General features: G+C 42.4%; 1 protein-coding gene across 5 annotated transcripts in view; it reads right to left on the reverse strand.

Moving 5' to 3' along the window:
• Positions 1-1,495: 1,495 nt before the first annotated feature.
• The window catches only part of RAI14 (retinoic acid induced 14), a 155,134-nt gene continuing 136,568 nt past the window's right edge, over positions 1,496-20,061 (reverse strand). For 2 of the 5 annotated variants that reach the window (XM_058680043.1, XM_058680044.1), the window contains exons 9-18: positions 19,845-20,023; positions 19,592-19,620; positions 18,480-18,566; positions 17,551-17,637; positions 16,416-16,473; positions 13,268-13,386; positions 10,055-11,590; positions 6,634-6,783; positions 3,792-3,857; positions 1,496-3,307 (exon numbers count right to left, since the gene is read on the reverse strand). In XM_058680043.1, coding sequence (XP_058536026.1) covers positions 3,230-3,307; positions 3,792-3,857; positions 6,634-6,783; positions 10,055-11,590; positions 13,268-13,386; positions 16,416-16,473; positions 17,551-17,637; positions 18,480-18,566; positions 19,592-19,620; positions 19,845-20,023 — 2,389 coding nt within the window. In that variant the 3' untranslated portion in view covers positions 1,496-3,229. The remainder of the gene's footprint in view (positions 3,308-3,791; positions 3,858-6,633; positions 6,784-10,054; positions 11,591-13,267; positions 13,387-16,415; positions 16,474-17,550; positions 17,638-18,479; positions 18,567-19,591; positions 19,621-19,844; positions 20,024-20,061) is intronic. The other 3 variants (XM_058680045.1, XM_058680046.1, XM_058680047.1) reach the window with 3 other exon arrangements.

Consider the following 20,061-nt stretch of genomic DNA (forward strand, 5'->3'; position numbering starts at 1 on the left):
GTGTATTCCATTTGTTCTGCAGTGCTGACCTAACACCCAGTCACTGGGCTATGCAAGTTTCTTTTTTGGGATATGAGACTTATCTTTCCATCTGATTAGACTAATTTGACTTTTCAAGGTTTCCCATACAGCTTAAGTCCTCATGAAGTCATTTACTTAGTGCTTCACTGTCCCCAATTAAAGTAAATTCTCTTAGGGACACATGCATTTGACATTAGTTTTTTTGTTATTAAAATGAAATACCTGAAGAAGGCTACTTCGTAAATACAAGAGTTTTTTGGCACAAGAAGCGCACCAAGTAACTGCATCACATAGCATAAGTGTCTGCACTGTGGCCTCTTACAAAGGTAGTGGTATTCAGTCATGAGGATGCCCCCCTAGCGACCTAAGGCCCCATCTTTAATTGTAGAGTTGTCTTCAGTTTCTACTTTCTAAATACCATTAGTGCAAGACTGGGGCTTAGACTCCTGCCTGTTGTGGGAGGAACACATCATATTCACACTGCAGCAAGTAATCAGTCATCTCACATTCTTTTTGCATTATTTGCACCAATTCCTTCATTGGAAGGGAGATCATTTTAAGCTTCTGTTGAGTAGACACTGAGTAGTACCACACAGACGTTGAATTCGGTGTCTCAGTACCAAGCAGCTTAAGACACTGAAACCATCTGAAAGAAAATGGTCTTGTGAACATGTTATGACATGTGATGCTAACTACTAAAATAGTAGTACTCATTTCATTGTCATTTGAAGTTTTCCTTATGATTTTTACCTGTAAGAATTCACCATGCAAGAGATTTTTATAGAAATCAGTTGCCCTTATCTTGAGTAACTTTTTACCATGTGTATTTGTTACTCTTGAAAAAGGAAAGAAGGAAGAGGGAGAACAAATACAGGACAGGCTTCAAAACAGTAAAAACCCACAGACAAAAGGAGAAGCAATTCTGAATTAAAGGGCTGTGATGGAACTGTCCCAAAGTGGCAGACCTGGGGAACAAAGGTGAGGGTGAACCCAAGAGCTAAGAGACAGAAATTGAGTTCGTTTGAGAGACTGTGGACACTGGCTACTAGGCTTCCCATCCAGCTTCTTGCCAGTACATCTGAAGAGGCAGCAGATGACGTCTTAGGTATGTGGGCCTCTGCTACCCAAGTGGGAGACCTGGCTGGAGTTCCAGGCTCCTGGTTCTGGCCTGACTTAACCCTGACTGTTGTGGTTATTTAGGGAATGAATCAGAAGATGGAAAAACTCCAATACCACTGCTCATTCTCTGTTGCTTTGTCTTTCAAATAGATGAAAATAAATATTAAGAACCCCCATCACAGTGAAGGGGATTGAGCCAGTTTTCGGAAGCCATAAAGATACGCTTGCGAACATCTTTCAGATAGTTGAAAGTAAATAAATATTAAAAAACCCATCATAGTGAAGGGCATTGAACTGGGCTTCAGAAGCCATAAAGATATGCTTATGAACACACCAAAAAACCCAACAGCAGAGATGCAAAATGAAACAAGTTTATTTTCTGCAATAACTTCTGTAAATTACAAAGACAAAAAGCTAAACTACAGCATAACTTTTCAATATTTAACCAGAGTACTTGTAATAAATACGCATCCTGAAACAAGATAAAAGGCTACACTTTGTTAGGCATCCTACAAAATGTCTCAAGTTTTATACTCTGCAGCATTTCTGTGTCGGGGCTGGGGAGGAATGTTCTTTTGTGTTTTCTTAAGTGCTGTGACAAAAAGTCCTTTCACATTTCTTTGGGGCATTTTTGAAATTGGTTAACTATAATTTCACAACTTAAACAAAGGAACGTCAAGTTTTAAAGCCATTTTTGTTGTGCTGTGGTTGGCCGTCATCTAATAATCACGAACAAATCATCCAGTACAGCCAAGTGCACCCTCAGAGCCCAGACAGCCCAACAGGATGCGGGCCCTGTCCGAGCAGGCCTGCACGTCAGCTCCATGCTTTGGAGAGCTCTTTAATTTGTTTATCTTCCTCAATAATACTGATGCCCTAAGAGAAGCTACAAGCAAGTCAAAAACTTTTTTTTTTACCTGAAAGGAAATGGAACAGAATTTTTTCCCCCTAAGATCCATGTTATAAACTATAATGTTATCACATCAAGGTTTTTAGTTTCAAAATCAAATTACTGACTGGTACTAACAACCTTTCCAAAAATCATTTATGGGTGCATGTAGAGTTGGGACATTGAAAAATCTTCACTGGGCAAAGGGATAGATTATGTTCAGAAATGCACTGCAGCTCTGAGGACACATGGCCAAAGTCCTAGGGTATTGGCGACAGCTCATACCAGCTTGGGGCTACAGAACTACCTTCTGTTGTAGTTGAAAACCAGGCAGAAAAAGTTCTATTTTTATAAAGTTCTAAGCATGATTACCTAAAAAATATTCTGTTAATACAATCTAAGGTAATTTCACTTTAGGGGTTTAGATACGAAAACATCTTTAAAAGCCAATAAAAATAGAGAGGAAAAAACACTTCTTAAAAAAATTGAGGTTAAGAACTTTTATGAGGCATTTCTTTTGGCTGTAAACACACAGTTTACTGTCCCCTGTTGAAATCACAAATGCTTGGATTTCCTGAGGCTCACAGGTAAGAGGAGGAAGAGAGTTTGCATAGAAAATTTGCAAAATATCAATGATTAAACATTTTCAGGATAATTTCTTCTTTTAGTGAATAGTACTTATCGAACAATGAGATCGATAAGCAAGGTGTCGAGATATGTAAGGCAGGTGGGGGGCAGGATGCAGATGGCATCTGAGCTTTTCAATCCATATGATGTCAGGATGAAGGGTGTTAAACACGCACTTCATAACTAGTGTCATTGGATTGGAAATTGAACCAGGGCTTGGGATTGGAAGCAAAGGCAAGAAGAAGAGCATTCACCACACGGAGGCTTCAGCTTCTCCCCAGGGGTGATGAAGCCACTGAGGAGGATGCCACCTGCCAGCCCCAGGACCAGACCTCGGTTCTGGAATCTGAAGCAATGACAGGGACTTGGATCTCTGCTGATCTGAAATCTTTAGGCAGCTCTGAGGAGGGCAGTCTTCTCTCCCGAAACCAATTCTCAGAACCCGTTGGAAAGGGAAGAAGCTATGCTAGGTCACAGTGCATACCACGAGAAGACAATAATGGCAGTGGTTGCCAACAACACCAGACACAAGGATGGACAACAAGGGGCCAGTGTCCTGCCAAGGAATCCACTTTACTTCTTCGAGGACTGGTTTTTACACATGGTGAGGATTTGCTTCAGTACTTTCTGGACATCTTCATCCATTTGGCCCTAGGAAATCCAAGCCAAAGATGCTCATTAGTACCTACATGAAGTTGGGGAACAAAAGACCTTGCCTTACTCCCCCCATATTTCAGAGGAATGTCAACCGTATCTGAAGCCACAAAGCACTGTGCTCAAGAGAAAGTTCTGCTCTTATTCATCTGGAAGATGAGGAGACTGGTTCTGTCAAGGCCTTCAGCAGGGTGTTTGAGGTTCCAGCTGCAAGTGTGGCCTAGCCAGGCAGAAACCTAGCAGTCACAGAGGGAAGGCAGGGTTGGGAGCTAGAAAGATGCCTCATCTTCATTTCTCAATAAATGATGAGGCGACTCCCAGTAAATTTGGGACTCCTGACACAATCAAAGCACAGCCAAGGTACTTTAGAACTTTCCAATGAGTGGAGGTGGTCTCTAATCCTTATCACTCAACAAGTTTAATAATGGAAGTTTGGGCAGTATCTTAGGTTGACCAGATACTGGGTGTGCTGTTTTCATACCTGCACAGCATACAGAAGGTGCATTCTGTAGACTGATACAACTTCCTGATGCTGTTTCTTGCATTCCTAGAAAGAGAAAAATCTGACATTGTCATCAAGCTTCAGAGATCTTTAATGAACAAACAGAAGCTCTGAGAGAGCGGCCATCAACTGCTACCTATGGGATTCCCTCCATGCTGGGCTTGAATGTGAAGCTTCTAAAAGTGCTGCGGGGTCATTCGTCTGTCACTTGGTATGTCAACTCCACAAGAAAGGAGCAAGCAGGAGCAATTTTTATTTATAGGAACTTTATAGTTTTCTTCATTTTCCATGTTTTCTGTAATGTCCAAACTGCAATCATTAATCAGTGAAATTAATAATCTTTTTAAGGGAGCTACTGGTCACCACCCATTACATAAACAGTGGTTTACATATTTATATGTTTTATATATGTGTACTTATGTATGTATAAGTATAAGTGAGGAGCTCAGTTATGTTGCTGTCAGGGTGCTGGGGAAATGGTGGCAACATCAATCTCAAGGGATTCCTTCCAGCTGCTGGAGTCCTTGTTGAGCAACTACTCCAATTTCTCTCAGTGACTGTTTCAAGTTCTGAATTATTCTAAAAGGTTTTCCTCCTATCTAATCGTGAAAATGGAGACTATCACATATGGATTACATCACAAACCGGCAACGTTCCATCACTAATTTCCTTCTCACCTCCTCTCTTCTAAAGGACAATTTTTGAAAACTCAGCCCCTTGAAATTCACGCAATGAAACAAAATCTTGGCACCTGTTTTTGTTGTCTCCTTCCTACCTTTCTGCAAACCCCACCTAATTACTCAGGGCTCTATCTTCCGACCACTGTCTTTCTTTCCATCATCATTTGGCTGACTTAATGTGTGCATTAATGATCCATGTCAATGAGACCATCAAAGTCTGCTGAGGTCTTGGCCATACACCTTCAGGTGGGCTGCACAAGCATTGCCCACCCATTTCCTAACTGATTAAGAGACCACCAAAGGGGAACATCCTACTTGTAGGTTCCCGCCCAACAAGGAGGGGTCAGGGAATGCTTAAAATCCTAAGATCCTTCCTCAAACCTTTGGTGTGTCTCCCTCCCCCTTTCGAGAGGCACCCAAGTGCCGAGTGCCGGGAGGTGCTTCCCCTTTCTCTCCCTTCCCTGCTCACCTGGTCCCTACAAAAATAAACTTTTCTGTGTGCAACAGATTCCTGGCTTTTTATTTCTATGACGATCTGAGGAAAGAACCCACTGGGCTTTCCTGGTCACATTAACGCCTGGGCCTCTCAGCTGCTCAACCTCAGGTTCAAGGACTTGCTCCTCTTCCTTTCACCCATTCTACCAGTCAGTGCCCTGCCCCCCGTTAACCACCATAACCTATCTTTCCAGCAAACCACCTGTAGGCTTTCCCTGACCTCTGGTGTGATTTTTCAACCCCATCAGATACCTGTCTGCTTACTAACTTCCTCTGTCAGGCAGTCCACCAGCGGCAGGATGGCTTCTACCCTAGCACTCAGTGGAATACTCACAGCAGAGTTACCAAGGGCCAATGAAGCACCATATTACAGTCCCTGGTGAGTAATGAGTTCTCTTTCATCCCTTGGAACCTGAGCATTAACCTGTAGGAAACATCTCATGACTCTCTGACTGAGTGGATGTTTCCTCTGCACACCTACATTTGGATGCCATGTCTTTACCACTGGAAGCTTGCCAAATTTATTTAAAGATTGACTGCAAATTCCACACAGGAAGAGACTATGTCTTATTTTCCAGCAGCACCAATGTAAAATACTGATACAAAATAAGAGCTCAGCAAACACATATGGAGAAACTGTAAGAACTAATAAGCCCTCAGCACTTTACCTATAACTTTGCAATCACAATTTGAGTGAGACAATAACCTACAGAACATAGTAAAAAGCATTCTCTCCTCATTAAAGAGCTAATATTGTAGTTCAAACTGCAGAAACCCAAATCCATTAGTGTTCAGTTTATGCTAAAGAAATCACACAGCAGTCTCCCGATCTGTTTATAATGGAAGTGAGAGATGGTCCAGGGAAGATAGACAACCTTGATTTCATGTGGCAAAAGTAGCATCCCCTTGTCAGCTACACCATAAAATGTTGTGAGCTGATAAACAGTGGCTTTCCAACACAACCCAGAACCTGGGAATTTGTCACCATATATGGAAAGAGATTTTGCAAATTTAAGTTATGGTTTTTAAGATTGGATCTTGATTATCATGGACTGTCTGGGTGAGGTAATCACACAGGTCCTTAAAAAAAAGCAACAAAGTCAAAGGCAGAGGGAAGGGACTGGCCAAACTTGTCATGCTATTCTGCCTGCAGAAATAGTCTTACCAACAGTTGGACTTGGGCAAAATTGACTTCAGATCTCTGACCTTCTGAGTTATTCCACTGTTTTACATGAAGTTTGTAGTGATTTGCTAACACCATCAAAGGAAACCAATCTAGACATGAAAGAGCTTTCCTGGATGAACTAAGGGGAGGCCTAGTATTCAAATACATAAAACATGCAACTATCACAGAGCCTGGCCCTTAAGAGACAAAATCTCAGTTGCTGCAAGAATTGGGAAGCACAGCTGCAGTAAAATCGAGGAGAGCAAAGCCGGTGCGTGAGACAACAAGCAGCTCCAGCCACTGCCCTTCTGATTCCTTCCCAGAGATACGCAGGACTCATTCCACGGGCTGCAAATTCCACCAGTCGCTCCCTGTGTCTGGTCCCACTGACGGAAGTCCTCAGCCAACTGCTCATGCAAGTACCACATGCCTCTAGTCTGGCCCTCCACCCCAATGCAGGCAGGAGAACCGGGCCACTCACCGTCAGTTGGTTCTGGAGCTGCTTGACTTGGTGCTGCAAGGCCTCCAGCTGCTGACTCTGTCTTTTGGACGAACTCGTTGAGTAAGAGAGCTGTGAGAGGCTGTTCAGGGCCTCCTTCAACTTGGTGACTTCCTTTGCCATCTCATTTATCTAGTGACAAAAGAATTTTGAATCAATAGGCAATATTGCAGTAGTGAAATTCCAGATATTTCTAAGCTTCGAACATCTCATCTGTAGCAAACTCTGGGATTTGAAACTCTGGAGCAATTTCCTTTGTGTTAAAAACCATTTTTTTTATTAACATTTTTCAAGATTTATTTTATATTGCAAAAGTCAGAAATACAGAGAGGAGGAGAGACAGAGAGGAAGATCTTCCATCCAATGATTCACTCCCCAAGCGGCTGCAACGGCCAGAGCTGAGCTGATCCAAAGCCAGGAGCCTGGAGCCTCTTCTGGGTCTCCGACATGGGTGTAGGAGCCCAAGGATTTGGGCTGTCCTCAACTGCTTTCCCAGGCCACAAGCGTGGAGGCTAGATGGGAACAGGGACTGCCAGGATTAGAACCGGTGCCCATATGGGGTCCTGGTGGGTGCAAAGCGAGTATTTAAGTTGCTAGGCTGCCCTTTAAAAATTTATTTTTTGATGATTTTTACATAGTTGATTAGGGTCAAGGGCTACAGGAAGGTGGGTGAGATCACCATTGCCACATTTTCTCTTTCCTGCATCTGGGGGAAGGGGGAAGATAAGGAGAGAAGCCACACCCAGCCTCCAAAACACCTCTGCACCATGGGTCCAGCCATCCGACACCACCCCAGGGTCCCGATGTGGGCCATGCTTGAGGGTCCTGCTCAAGAGGTTACAATAGCTCAACAGTTCTATATTACTGCCGATCTCGCTACTCTAAGCACGATGAAATCTCTCCAGAATCCACTGGTTGACATAGTCCATCTTAGAGTCTCCATTTGCCCAGATATTCATTGCTAACACTTGGTTGGGGTAATTGATTAATTTGCTCTGTCCTCTGTCCAGTTGTAGTACCAGGTGTCCTGTGCAGACTCCAATGTACTGCCATATCCTCTATGTGCACCTGCATATGCTGGCCACTGCTCCATCTAAGCCACTAAGGAGGCCCAGACCTGACACATGCACTCCATGGTCAGATCATGGAACCTGCAAATCTCTCCACGTTTGGGGTTATGAGTCCAAAGATTCAGTTGGGGAGATCTCCAAAGAAACTTCATCTGAGGTGATCCCAGACCTGATTCTTGTGTATGCTTGCCAATATAGGGTCCAACATAGTCTGTCACCCCAATCAGCTTATGCACATGCTGGTGGTTGCTATTGCTGGGTCAGTTCTGCCTCCAGCCCTGTCTTTTACACAAACCAATGGGTATTGCAGCCCAGCCCGATCCTGCCCACCACACTCGGCCTTCCCATACACCTGTCTGGTCCAGTCTGTCTCACATCCCATTCAGCTCTCATACATGTCAATGGGCATTGAGGTCTAGTTCAACCCAACCAACCCCAGTATCCAGCCCACATACATGCCAGTGGGTATCACTCTGTCTAGCCATGCCTCCCCCAGTCCTGGTTCACAGACGGAGTGGCAAGCCAGGAGGGAGGTGCCCACTGTTTTCCTACTAGGCTCACTCAAACTCAAAGATCTTGTAATCTTCAGGTGGTTCTGCAGTTTATTTTGACAGAATTTGTCCCCCATGCCAGCATCTGCCAGCTGATGCTGTGGAAAAGCCCAACCAGGCCTCTCCCACTCTGACTTATGCATGTACCAGAAGGAACAGTCAACCCAGCCTGGCATTTCTCTAATCCAGCTCACATGAGGTCAACAGGTGTTGTAGCCCTGCCCTGCCTGGCCTGTCCCCATCCCAACTCACACTCTCCAGTGGGAGTGGTGGTCCAGCATGGGAGTCCCTTGCAGCCTTCCTACCAGCTTCACGCTCCCCCCTCCCCATCTGAGTCTCAAGTGTACTGGTTGGGTGCTGTGGCCCAGTTTGGCACCTTAGCATTTGCCAGTGGGTGCTGTAGCCTGGTTGGGCCCAGCCCACCCCAGCCAGTCCCCAGTCCTGGTCCTCACGTGAACTGGGTTGTACTGTGACCAAACCTGGCCCAATCCACACTCCATTCTGGTGTTTGGATTCACCAGTGGGTGATATGAACAGGCCCAGCCTGTTTCAGCCCCAGTCCGCACCAAATGTATGCCGGTGAGTACCATTCCCTGGCCTGGTCTGGGCTGCTCCCTATTGTGGTTCTTGCACTCACCTACAGGGACTGTGTCCTGACAGAGGAGTTTCCCAAGTTCCTCCATCAAATTCTCTCCCAATGCCAGATCTTGTGCACGCTGGTGGGTCCAGGGCCAGCCCTACATAGTCCACCTCCTGTCCTAGCAGGAACAGTAGCCTTTCCTGACTGGCCTTCACCCATTCTGGTTTTCACTGTTGGAAGTTACAGCCTGGCCCAGCCTAGTCCACACCCAGACACAGCTCACACATGGCTCAGCAGGCCTTGCCTAGCCTGGTTCTCATGGGTACCAGTTGATGCTAGAGTCTAGCCAAGTCCAGAATTGGCCATTACAGTCATTTGGGGAGTAAATCTGGGAATGGAAGATATTTCTCCCCCCCTCCCCTTTCGGTCACTCTGTTTTTCAAGTAATAATTAAATATTTTGAAAAGAAAGAATACAAGCACCCATCCCACTTCATCACTTCCTAACCAACTTCCTGTTCCTACAGGTCTTTAATGCTCTTTGTGAAACACTTCTTGGTTCAAGACGATGATGTTCTGATACATGGCCTTGGGAGCCTCTGGCACAAGGGTCCAGGGATGCAGAGCTGATTCCTGCGCTGAACCATTCTGCACTTCCCTTGGCCTCCCTATTTCCTCCGTGCCATATTCAGTGCCTCCAAAGGCCTGCTCCACACACTCCTTGTCTCCCTTTCCTATACATCTTGGGAAAAGGGACCGGGCAGCGGAGTGACAAAGCAGGGCAGACTCACGGAGCATAAGGAAGTAGAACTGAGTCTGAAAATATTTGGGTTCCCATAAGATGAAGGAGTCTGTTCTGGATTCAAAAGGAAGAGCTGGCATTCTAGATGGGTCACAAATACCTTTCCATTTGAAAGTTCACTTCTGATCCCCGACACTGTCACAACTGCATGTAGGAAGACTTTCTAAGAACCAAAAGACTAAGTACAAGGGGAAATGGCAACAGAACGTTGAAATTGAACAAAACTAAATATCCAATAGACTGTTCTTACTATGGTTTGGGGGACATGTACCATCGGGTTTAGAGCCTCTGTGTACCAGAATATGTTGGTGCTAACAAATACTACAAACATTTAATACAGTAAAGGGCAAAGGGTTGAGGACATATTGCTAAAAACCTAACTGTCACAAAATATCACCAACCTTTCTATCTTTATCTTCCTCCAGTTTTGAAGAGTTCTCAGAGAATCTTTTCAGCTCTGTGAGTTCATCTTGAGCTTGCTGGAATTTTTGCAGAAGTTCATTTACTTCCTGCTCTTTGGATTTCAAGAGTGCCTGAACATTTTCCTTCTCCCTCTTCACTTGGGAGACTTCACTTCTAATCTGAGCCACCTCCGAGTGGACCTTCTCTTTCTCTTTCACCGAATCCTTTAGCTTGGATGTCAACATACTCACTTCACTCTCCAAGGAAGACTGGAGCTTCTCATAGGAAGACCTGGGTACCATTGCATCAGTCATAGCCGCTTTCTCTTCCACAAGTTGCTTCTCTAGCTTTGCCACTTCCTCCTTTTTGCTGGAAAGGTGCTCCTGAAGGCTGCTGATTTTTCCTTCCATCTCTTTGGCAGAGGTCCGCAGCGTGGTTATCACCTGCAAGTGTTCTGTGATTGAGACGGAGTTCTCTTTCTGTGCATCCACCAGCTGCTTGAGCTGGGTCAACTCACTCAGCACCTTCGAGTATTGAGACTTCATTTCGTGAAGTGCCTCTTCCGCTTTAGCCCTAGACACATTCGTAACTTGCATCAGTTTCTCGTGCTCGGCTTTATGGATGTATTCAGCTGTCAGGTCCTCCTGGGACTTCCTCTTCCTGTAATCTTCCAGCTCAGCCTGGGCGTCCTTGTACAGCTGGGATAGCTCACTCACCTGCTTGTTGAGTTCATCAATCATCCTGCCCATGGCCTCCTTCATGTCCTCAGCTTCCTCACTGGCTTCCTGCGTCAGCTGATTTTTCAGCGTGTCTTTTAATTTTGTGATTTCTTCTTGGGCCTCTTGGTACTTCTCAAACAAAAATGCCTTCTCCTTATTCATATTCTCAATAACAGAGCAATATGAACTTTTCATCTCCTCGTACTCTTCCCCAGCAGGCTTGGTCCCCGCACCCTTCTCCTGCTCTGCAAGTTTTTCCTCCAACTCTCTCACTTTCTCTTTATTTCTCTCACTTTCTTCTAGAGCATTCTGCAGGTCCTGCTTCAGCATACCCAGCTCCTCCTCCATGCCCCTTGGCTTGAGGAAATGGGAAGAGCTCTCCATGCTCTCTGGCGACACGAGACCCAGTTTCATCTGCTCCTGCACGCTGAGCACTTCCTTCATGGCCTCCTCATACTTGCTCTGAGTATCTTTCAGCTTCTGGCTGAGGTCAGAGCCATTCTCTGAAATCTCGGTGCTGTTCATGCACACAGTGTCTGTCCTTTGGGCCTGCAGTTCAGCCTGTAGCTGCTTCCTCTCAGCTTCAGAATTCTCTAGTTTCTTCTGTAAGTCCTGTAAAACCTCTTGGAGCTGCTGAATTCTGACATCGCTGTCAGCAGTGGATCTGCCCACAAGATCTGCCGAGGCAGACAGAGGCGGCTTGGGTTCTGGGGGAGAAGCCTCACCAGCCTTGCTCAGCGATGGCGGTAAGTCAGCCTGGGTGGAATGGTAGGAGTCAAAGCTGAGGTCTGCTTCTGCCTCCTTGGGAGATTTGGCCTGGGACAAGAAAGCAAGAATTAGTTGGCCCTGAAGACATGATGAGGTGAGCAGGCAACTAGGACAGCAACTGAAACTCAGGTAATTAAAAAAATTACATCATCATCATTTGACATATACATCCTATCACCAATGGAAAAAACAGTCGATGAACACCTCAAAGCTTTTAGAAACACTAGAAATGGGGTTCACCTTGTGGTATTATTAGTGGGTTAGGCAGCCACTTGCAATGCTGGCATCTCATATCAGAAGGCCAATTTGAATCCAGGCTACTCCGTTTTCAATTCAGCTCCCTGCTATTGTGTCTGCAAATGCAGCTGAAGATGGCCCAAATGCCTGGGCCTCTAATACCAACATGGGAGCATGGATGGAATTTCAGGCTCCTGGCCAGCCCTGGCCACTGCAGCCATTTGAAGAGTGAAGCAGCAGATGGCAGATCTCTCTCTCAGGTTCATTCTATCTCCTCCTTTTTCTCACTTTCAAATAAATAAAACCATTAAAAAATTTATAAAAATACTAGAATTGTTTTATTCGTACAACTTCTGACTTACACTTTCCCTTTGTCTTTCAAATCCTTATGAAGTTGCCAAAACAGTGAACCTAAATATAGCTATTTCTTATGAAGTTCTAAATTTAAATGATCCGCTTTACAAAATAAATGATACAAATATTTCAAATGTAAAATTACATATGTGACTCCGTATTCTAATATACAAATACTTTTAATGTAAATTTTGCTCATACATTAAGTTTTTTTTGTAAATATCTATTTGTATCACAAAAGTAGATCAGATTTATGGAGAGAGGACAGAGAGAAAAATATTCCACGGCCACAACAACCAGAGTTGAGCCAATCTGAAGCCGGGAACTAGGAGCCTTCTTCTAGATCTCCTATGTGGGTGCACAGTCCTAAAGCTTTGATCCATCCTCTACTGTTTTCCCTGTCACAAGCAGGGAGCTGGATGGGGAGTGGAGCATCCGGGACATGAACCAGTATCCCTATGGGATCCTGGCACTAACAGGGTGTGAAGTTAGCCACTTAGTCATCGCACCAGACCCTCTATATAAGATTTAAAATTTTTATTTTATTTATTTTACTAGAATGGCAAACACACACACACACACACACACACACACACAGAAACAAAGAGAGATCTCCCATCTGTTGGTTCATTCCCCAAATGTCTACAACAGTTACAGTCAGGCCAGGCCAAATCTGGGAACCTGGAACTTGATCTGGGTCTCCCATATGGGTGGCATAGGCTCAAAGACCTCAGCCATCACCTGCTGCCTCCCAGAGCTGGTATGTGCACATTAGCCGGAAACTAGATCGGAAACGGAGGGACTCAAACACAGGACCCCAGTCTGGGATGTGGACATCCCAAGCAATATCTTAATTCCTGCACCAAATACACATTTATATACACACATGGATATCTAACATCTTAACAGATATTTACCAAAATACATATCATATTAGGTATATTACTAGATGTGATTTATGGAAATAGTTAATGAACCACATTCAAGAAACATACTTCATAAGATGCCTAAAATTAACTACATGTAAAAAGAAGAAACTAATGCAGATCTTTAAAATAAAATCCAACTTGTTATCTCTAATAACCAGCCATAGCTGACTCTACAGCACAGTCTGTGGTAGCAGTGTTTTCCCACCTGCAGTTTATCTTGTAACTCCTTATTGTGCAAGGTAAGGGAAGCAACTTTTGCTTGCAGCAGAACAAGAAGATCTTGTGGGTCAGCTTCAGAACTGATGTCCAACAAGCTATCAGCACCTTGGGAAAGAGAAAGGCAATTTAAAAGAATATAAAAAGAATCAAACTGGTGTTTCTCTCATAACTCATCTTCTAGCCTAATTCAAGTCTTCTTGGCTCTGACTGTGAAAGCCCCCTCAGTTGACTGAGGACAGCAGCAGTTCCCAGGCACTGGTGGGTCCTTGCAGTGCTGCTCCAGCATAGTATGTGTACCAATGGATTCTGGAAATGGATAGATTGGGTCACACATTTTCCATTCATTGTCTCATCTTCCCAAACACCCTTGGACGGAGCCATTCCTTTGGTCTAAGTGCTTCAACTGTTCTCCCTCCAAAAATAATGTTTAACTTCCTTTATCTCACTCACAGCTTTTAGGATCTGGTCTCAATCTACTCTTTCAGGCTTATTACATTTCACTTCTTTCTAAACTTTCACTTTCCTCAGATTCACGGATACACAAATGGATTCTTTCATTTTTAACCTAGAAGTTTCCCTGCAGTATTTTTCTGCATCCCCATCCTCATGACATAATCAAATCTTATCTCTTCTTGAAAGCATCTTCCGGCCACTCCAGTAGGAAGTGACCATCTTTTCTCAAGAGTCTCCCAGTAGTCACAGCTGGTAAACTCCAGCCTATGACCACTATGGATCAACATGCGCAAACAGCATCTGGAGCAGTGTTAATCAAGGTGCTCCCAGAGAGATGAGGCACTCGCTCCAGGATGTGAAGTGCTGCTTCTTCATCCAGAAAGTCAGATGGATAAAACAGCCTCCTGAGTTGACCAAGCTGGATGAGTTTACAGCATACACTCCTGAATTGGAGCTGAACACGAGTCTGCAGATCACACGCTGAATGGCACAGAACTGTGTGGACTCTTGGGCTTTGCAATTTCTCACAGCCACAATGTAATGCACAGATGAAAACTGTGGTCTCTGTTTGGAAGGGTACATAATGATACTGCCTCAACAACAAGCTTCCTTCTGATAAGGAGGCACTCACTATGCTGAAGCCCAAGCCACGGTTTTTCTCAGTCCCCTTGATGGGAAGTCTGACTTTGCAGTGAGCCAGGAGATGAAACTGAAATTCTAAGCAACAGAAATTACTTCTAAGATACAATGGATGGGTGTGATTTCTGGCTCCAGTTCCAAATTTTAGATTCCTGCCATTGTAGACCCCGTAAGGAAGCAGTGATGTTCAATGTACCTGCACCCTTGCCATCCAGATGGGAGATGGATTGAGCTTCTGGCTCCTAGCTTCTGTCTCCCACCCTAGACCTAGTTCAACTTTAGCTGGTACAGATATTTGAGGAGAAACTAAAGCCTGGGGCCAAAAGGAGCCTTTGGAACCTATGCTACATATTAAATAGATTTTGAAGAATCTTTAGTGTTTCCTTGAGAGTAAACCCTTAGAACAAACTGTGGAAAGATATGATATCACTAACACTTGTCTTGTCTTTGTATGTGTCAGCTTAAAATCCATAGTGGAGGGTCAGGCGCGATAGTCCAATTGGCTAATCCTCTTCCTTGGGAGAACCAGCTTCACTTATGGGTGCCAACTAATGTCTTGGCTGTTCTACTTCCCATCCTGGGAGAGCAGTGGAGGATGGTCCAAAGCCTTGGGACCCTGCATCCATGAGGAAGACACTAAGGAAGAAACTGCTGGCTCCTGGCTTTGGATTGGCTCAGATCTAGCCATTGTGTTCATTTGGGGAGTTAACCAGTGTATGGAAGAGTTTTCTCACTGTCTGTCCTTCTCTCCATAAATCTGACCTGCTTTTCCAATAAAAATAAATTTTAAAAACAAGAAACCACAGTGGAACATTTCTTTTGTGGCTGTCAAGGAGGTGCACTGTTGCTTTTCCCTCATAAAATAACTTGATGCTCAGCTGCATCCAGTGTGTCGGCTGGCGGCCTGAAGTCTATGGACTTCATCTCAAAATAATACTTGTATGTATGTAGGCATACAAATTTATGCATGTATTTGAGAGACAGAGCGCAAGACTGAACATGAATGTGCTTGTGCTCCAATCTGCTGGTTCGCTTCCCAGATGCTCACAATAGCCACAGTTAAACCAAGCCAAAGCCAGGAGCTCAGAACTCAATCTACATTATCAGGGGTGACAATCCTCCACCTCCAAGTGTGGCATCACATATGGGCGTTGGTTGGTGTCCCAGTCGCTCCACTTCCCATGTAGCCTCCTGCTTGTGGCATGGGAAAGTGGTGGAGGATGGCCTCAAATCCTTGGGCCCCTGTACCCACATAGGAAACCTACAAGAATCTCCTGGCTTCAAGTCAGCTCAGCTCTGGCTGCATGGACATTTGGAGAGTCAACCAGTGGATGGAAGATTTTTCTTTCTTTCCTCTATGTAAATCTGATCTGCTTTCCCTATGAAAATAAAGAAATCTTTTTTGTTATTTAAAAAAGATACGTGCCTGGGTGACAGAAAATTATCTGTGGCTTCTGTTGGTGACAAACTCACTGGTCTGTTGATACTACTGATTTTTATTGCTTATATTCATAGTTAAAATAAATGCTAGCTTTTAATTCAGAACAAATGAAAACAGGCTCCTACCCCCATCTTTAGAGACTCTAAAACCCAGGATAAGGCTCCTCGAAGGACACAGTATGGCCTATGCATGATTCACAGCACTTTGATGCCTGCCTCCCTCACACACAGCCTGGCTTGGTCTATGCTCTCTTAAAGAGACATGGAATAGAGTTTGGTCAAAGAACAAAGATGGTTTCTCCAGGGCAGGCATTTGACACAGCAGTTAGGATGCCACTTGAGAGGCCTATATCCTCCATGGAAGTGCCTGGTTTGAATCTGCTTCTAATCCAGCCTCCTGCTCGTGTGTACCCCAGGCTGCAGCAGATGGAGATGGCTCCTGTTACTGGGGCTTTGCTGTCCACACAGGAGGCCAAGGTGATTCCCAGTCTCCTGGCTTCTGCCTGGTTTTGCCATCTGGGAAGAGTAGAAGGATCTCCCTGCCTTTCATAAATGAAGCAAAAATCAGAATGAAAGGAAAATCAGTTGTTCCTTGATCTTACCTGTCGTACTGTCGCTTAGTCTGTCCTTGTTTTCTCGTATAGAACTGATCTCAGCCTGCTGAAATACACAAATGACTTAGAAAAATGTTTACAGTGTCATATAGTAGAAAGAACTGAGCAGATTTTCTTCCCAGAGTTTACAATGTAATCCCATAGGGAAATCTCAAAGAAGATATTTTTAAATGTAACTGAATAAAGAGATACTTCTTTACTAAGAGGTATATTCTCTACTAAGCTCTAGGAGCATATTCTCTAAATATTTTCAAGAAACTGCATACTACTGGCACAATAAAAATATATTTAACACTATAATAATGTTTCATAATAGTCAACTTAGTGGGGTATGTCCTAAAACCTGAGAAGGCAGATATTACACAATAAAATCAAACACACATTGTATCTTATCTAGGTTCCATGTCAATAAAAACACATTCAAAGATGCTTTGGCCTTGCTAATTCATACATTATGTTATTGTTACATTATTAATATTCATTTCTAAGAAGAAAGATAATACATGAGACCCATTACGAAAGATTAATGTAGCTTTATAAAGGAAAGAAATCCACATGGTCTTGAGTTGGTAACTGATTCCCCAAAGATTTCTTCTAAACCTTTGATCCTCAATATCTGTTTCGTCAATTTATTGCAGAAGTTCTTCCAACTTCAAAACCAGACTCTCATTTCAAAGCATTACAGTGACTTGCCAGAAATGACCATACCTTTTATCTAGATGATCCACAGACAGTGACAAGATACAACATTTTTTTTAAGCAAAAAACTTTTTAAAAATCCCAAATACTAAAATTAAAGTGGATTTCTTTTTAGGGATGGAGGGACAGGTATTTATGCTTATAAAAAGCTTTTTACTTAAAAAAAAGTACTTATTTTTAACTGAATACACTCTAAAAAGCTGCATCATTTAAAGTTTGTAATGAGGATATCATAACGCAAACATGCCTAAAGAACCGCCACCATAATCAAAATTCAGAGTGTCTCCATAAAGATTCTGTTAAAATCCAATCAAAGGAGCCAATGATTGATAGTACGCTGCTTTGCCCAATGCTGTGCTCTGCAAGGAGTGTCTATTTTATAACTTAAAATACTGTAACAAAACTGAACACAGAAAGGAAGTACCTTGAAAGGTGGTTCAGCAAAAAATACTGATTCCTTTCCTGAAAGTGGTGTTGAAGTTATTGATCTTGGGGAAGATACATCACTCAACTGCAAACCGAAAGAAGTCAATCAACAAAATCACCAATAAAGAATGCATCTCTAAAACCTGTTAACTTAATGCAGCAAAGATCTTTGTCTTTAGTTAATCAAAGGGTATCCTGTTTTCAAAGCAAGTCAGCTACTTCAAGCTCTTTTTCAAAGTTTGCAGAGTGCAACTAAGTCATTTTATTTAAGTTTATGAAACTTCTAATGCAGATAGAGAGTACCATTAATAAACATGCTAACATATTTAAAATTAGGACACTCCTTTTATGACCCAGGATTTCTTAAAGTAACAAACTCTAGACTGTTTCTAAATTTGTCACTTTATAGATTTCTGAGCTTCCTTCTCTATGGAGCAGTCACTATCAACTATTAAGGAAAACTACTTTTACTATTAGATATGTATAATATATAATAAATAAATATAATATATAATAAATATATTCTAGGAGTAGTGTAAGAAACCAATTAAAATTATTTTTCTAACTTCCTCACTAGCTACCTATTCTCTTATCACTCATTAGAGCTGTTAAAACAAGGAGCTAAAATTAGTCTAAACTTCCTATCCTAAGGGTGAAAAAAAAATCTTGGCACAAGATTTTGAGAAATTTCCTTGAGACATTTTAGAAAGAATGCTCAATTCTATAGGTTTGAAGTAGATAAAAGTCAACATAATTTCCACACTGATAATCAAAATCCTTCTTACCAGAATCTGTCATTTAAAGATGCTAAAGATAATTTTAAATGTGCAGTTGAAGGCCAGTTCACAGACACTCCTTTTTGACCCAAATATAAAATTACAGCTTTGTGGTTTAAGCCTGTTGATGGTTGGTTTGCTTCTGTTTTACCTGGGTTGGACTGATAGGAGGTGGTGGGGCTTTGCGCTTTTTTGGAGTTCCACTTCTTTCTGAGCTTATTTTAGAGACTTGATCATGCTGAAAGTTATCACAGTCCAGAGAATGGAGGTGGGTTAGTTAGGTTAGTAAAGTCTGAGCAAGTAGCTTCATCAAACCAATGAAGAAAACTCCAACACTTCATGCAGCATTTCTTTACCAAGATTTGAAATCTGCTACCAACATCAACATAAGTAATATGCATGCTCCAAGTTTTCCTCAGCAGCCCATGCTTTAATAGCAAGAAAATAAAACAACAAAAGGACTAAATCAGATTAAATTGGTGTGGAGAACCAAGAAAGTAGAAGATGAGGAAATGTCTACCATGATTTACACCCCAGAGTAATATTCATGGTCAGCTTTCCATCTTAATGCAAAGCAGTGGTATTTCCCACACTTCTGCATTACTTCCATTCCTTATTAAAAATGTAAATATAAGGGAAAGAGAAATCTCATTTCTGAAGGTTACCGACAAATAAGTAATACAGTTAGCTAAAATAAATTCAGTATTAAGCATTTTCGTTGTTTGTTATTCAAGAACCTGATATTTAAACAAACAAAGCAGGCAAACATAAACCGAGTGACTACATGCTTTTAGGATAAACCCCTAAATAACAGGACACACATGGTGATTTCTGTGTCATATGAGATGACATCTTATAAAAACCACAATTAAAATTTTAAAAAATGCTAAACCACTGATTCTCATAAAACATCTGACATTTTCATGACTACCTCTGTTGTCCATGTGATATGGTTACTCAGTCTGAATTTAAACCACATCAAACATTTTCACAGCAGTAAGAAGTATTAGTACATTCCAGAAAAACATAAACATAAGTAACAAATTTAAACTTACATGCTTCTAAACTGAGGTAATTAATTTTAAAAAATGTTTCTTACTTCACAAAAAGGAATCACTTATCCCAACGATATTTTAGCTCTTACATATCTTCAGTATAATCATTATCACTTTTCTATCAAACTACAGAGTGGTTTCATTTAAATTTTTTTCAGATTGTCACAAAGAATGCGGAAATAAAATCCCCTACCCCAAAGATAAATACCTGCTTTGGTTTTGTTGGAGTCTTTATATCTACAGCAGAAAAAAAAAAAAAAAACACAGGAGGAAAAAAGGAACTTTAAGAATCATAAAACTCAATCCACACACACTACAATCATAATATTTATCATTTCATTAGTCTTTAAGAATATATTTAAAAGAATAATAAAATATATTATGTTGCACAAATTCCTTTATCCTCTGGGGAAAATGGAATGAATAAATTTAAAACAACACGGGCTATTCCTTTCACATACCAGCATCCTGAGAGATTTTTGATAATAGAAGGCTTTGAATTCCTGCATTTTCTGAGAGTTTGGAATAATGTAAGGCATTGTGTCCAAGAGAATCTACAAGGTTTAGGTCTGCACCCTTTTTAAGTAAGGCTTCCACGATGTTAGAGCTGCCGATCTCACAAGCCAGCATGAGAGCAGTTCTAAAGAAAACAGACACAGAATTAGTACTCAATGTGAA

The sequence above is a fragment of the Ochotona princeps genome, chromosome 23 (assembly GCF_030435755.1).
Source record: "Ochotona princeps isolate mOchPri1 chromosome 23, mOchPri1.hap1, whole genome shotgun sequence".
Classification (NCBI taxonomy): domain Eukaryota; kingdom Metazoa; phylum Chordata; class Mammalia; order Lagomorpha; family Ochotonidae; genus Ochotona; species Ochotona princeps.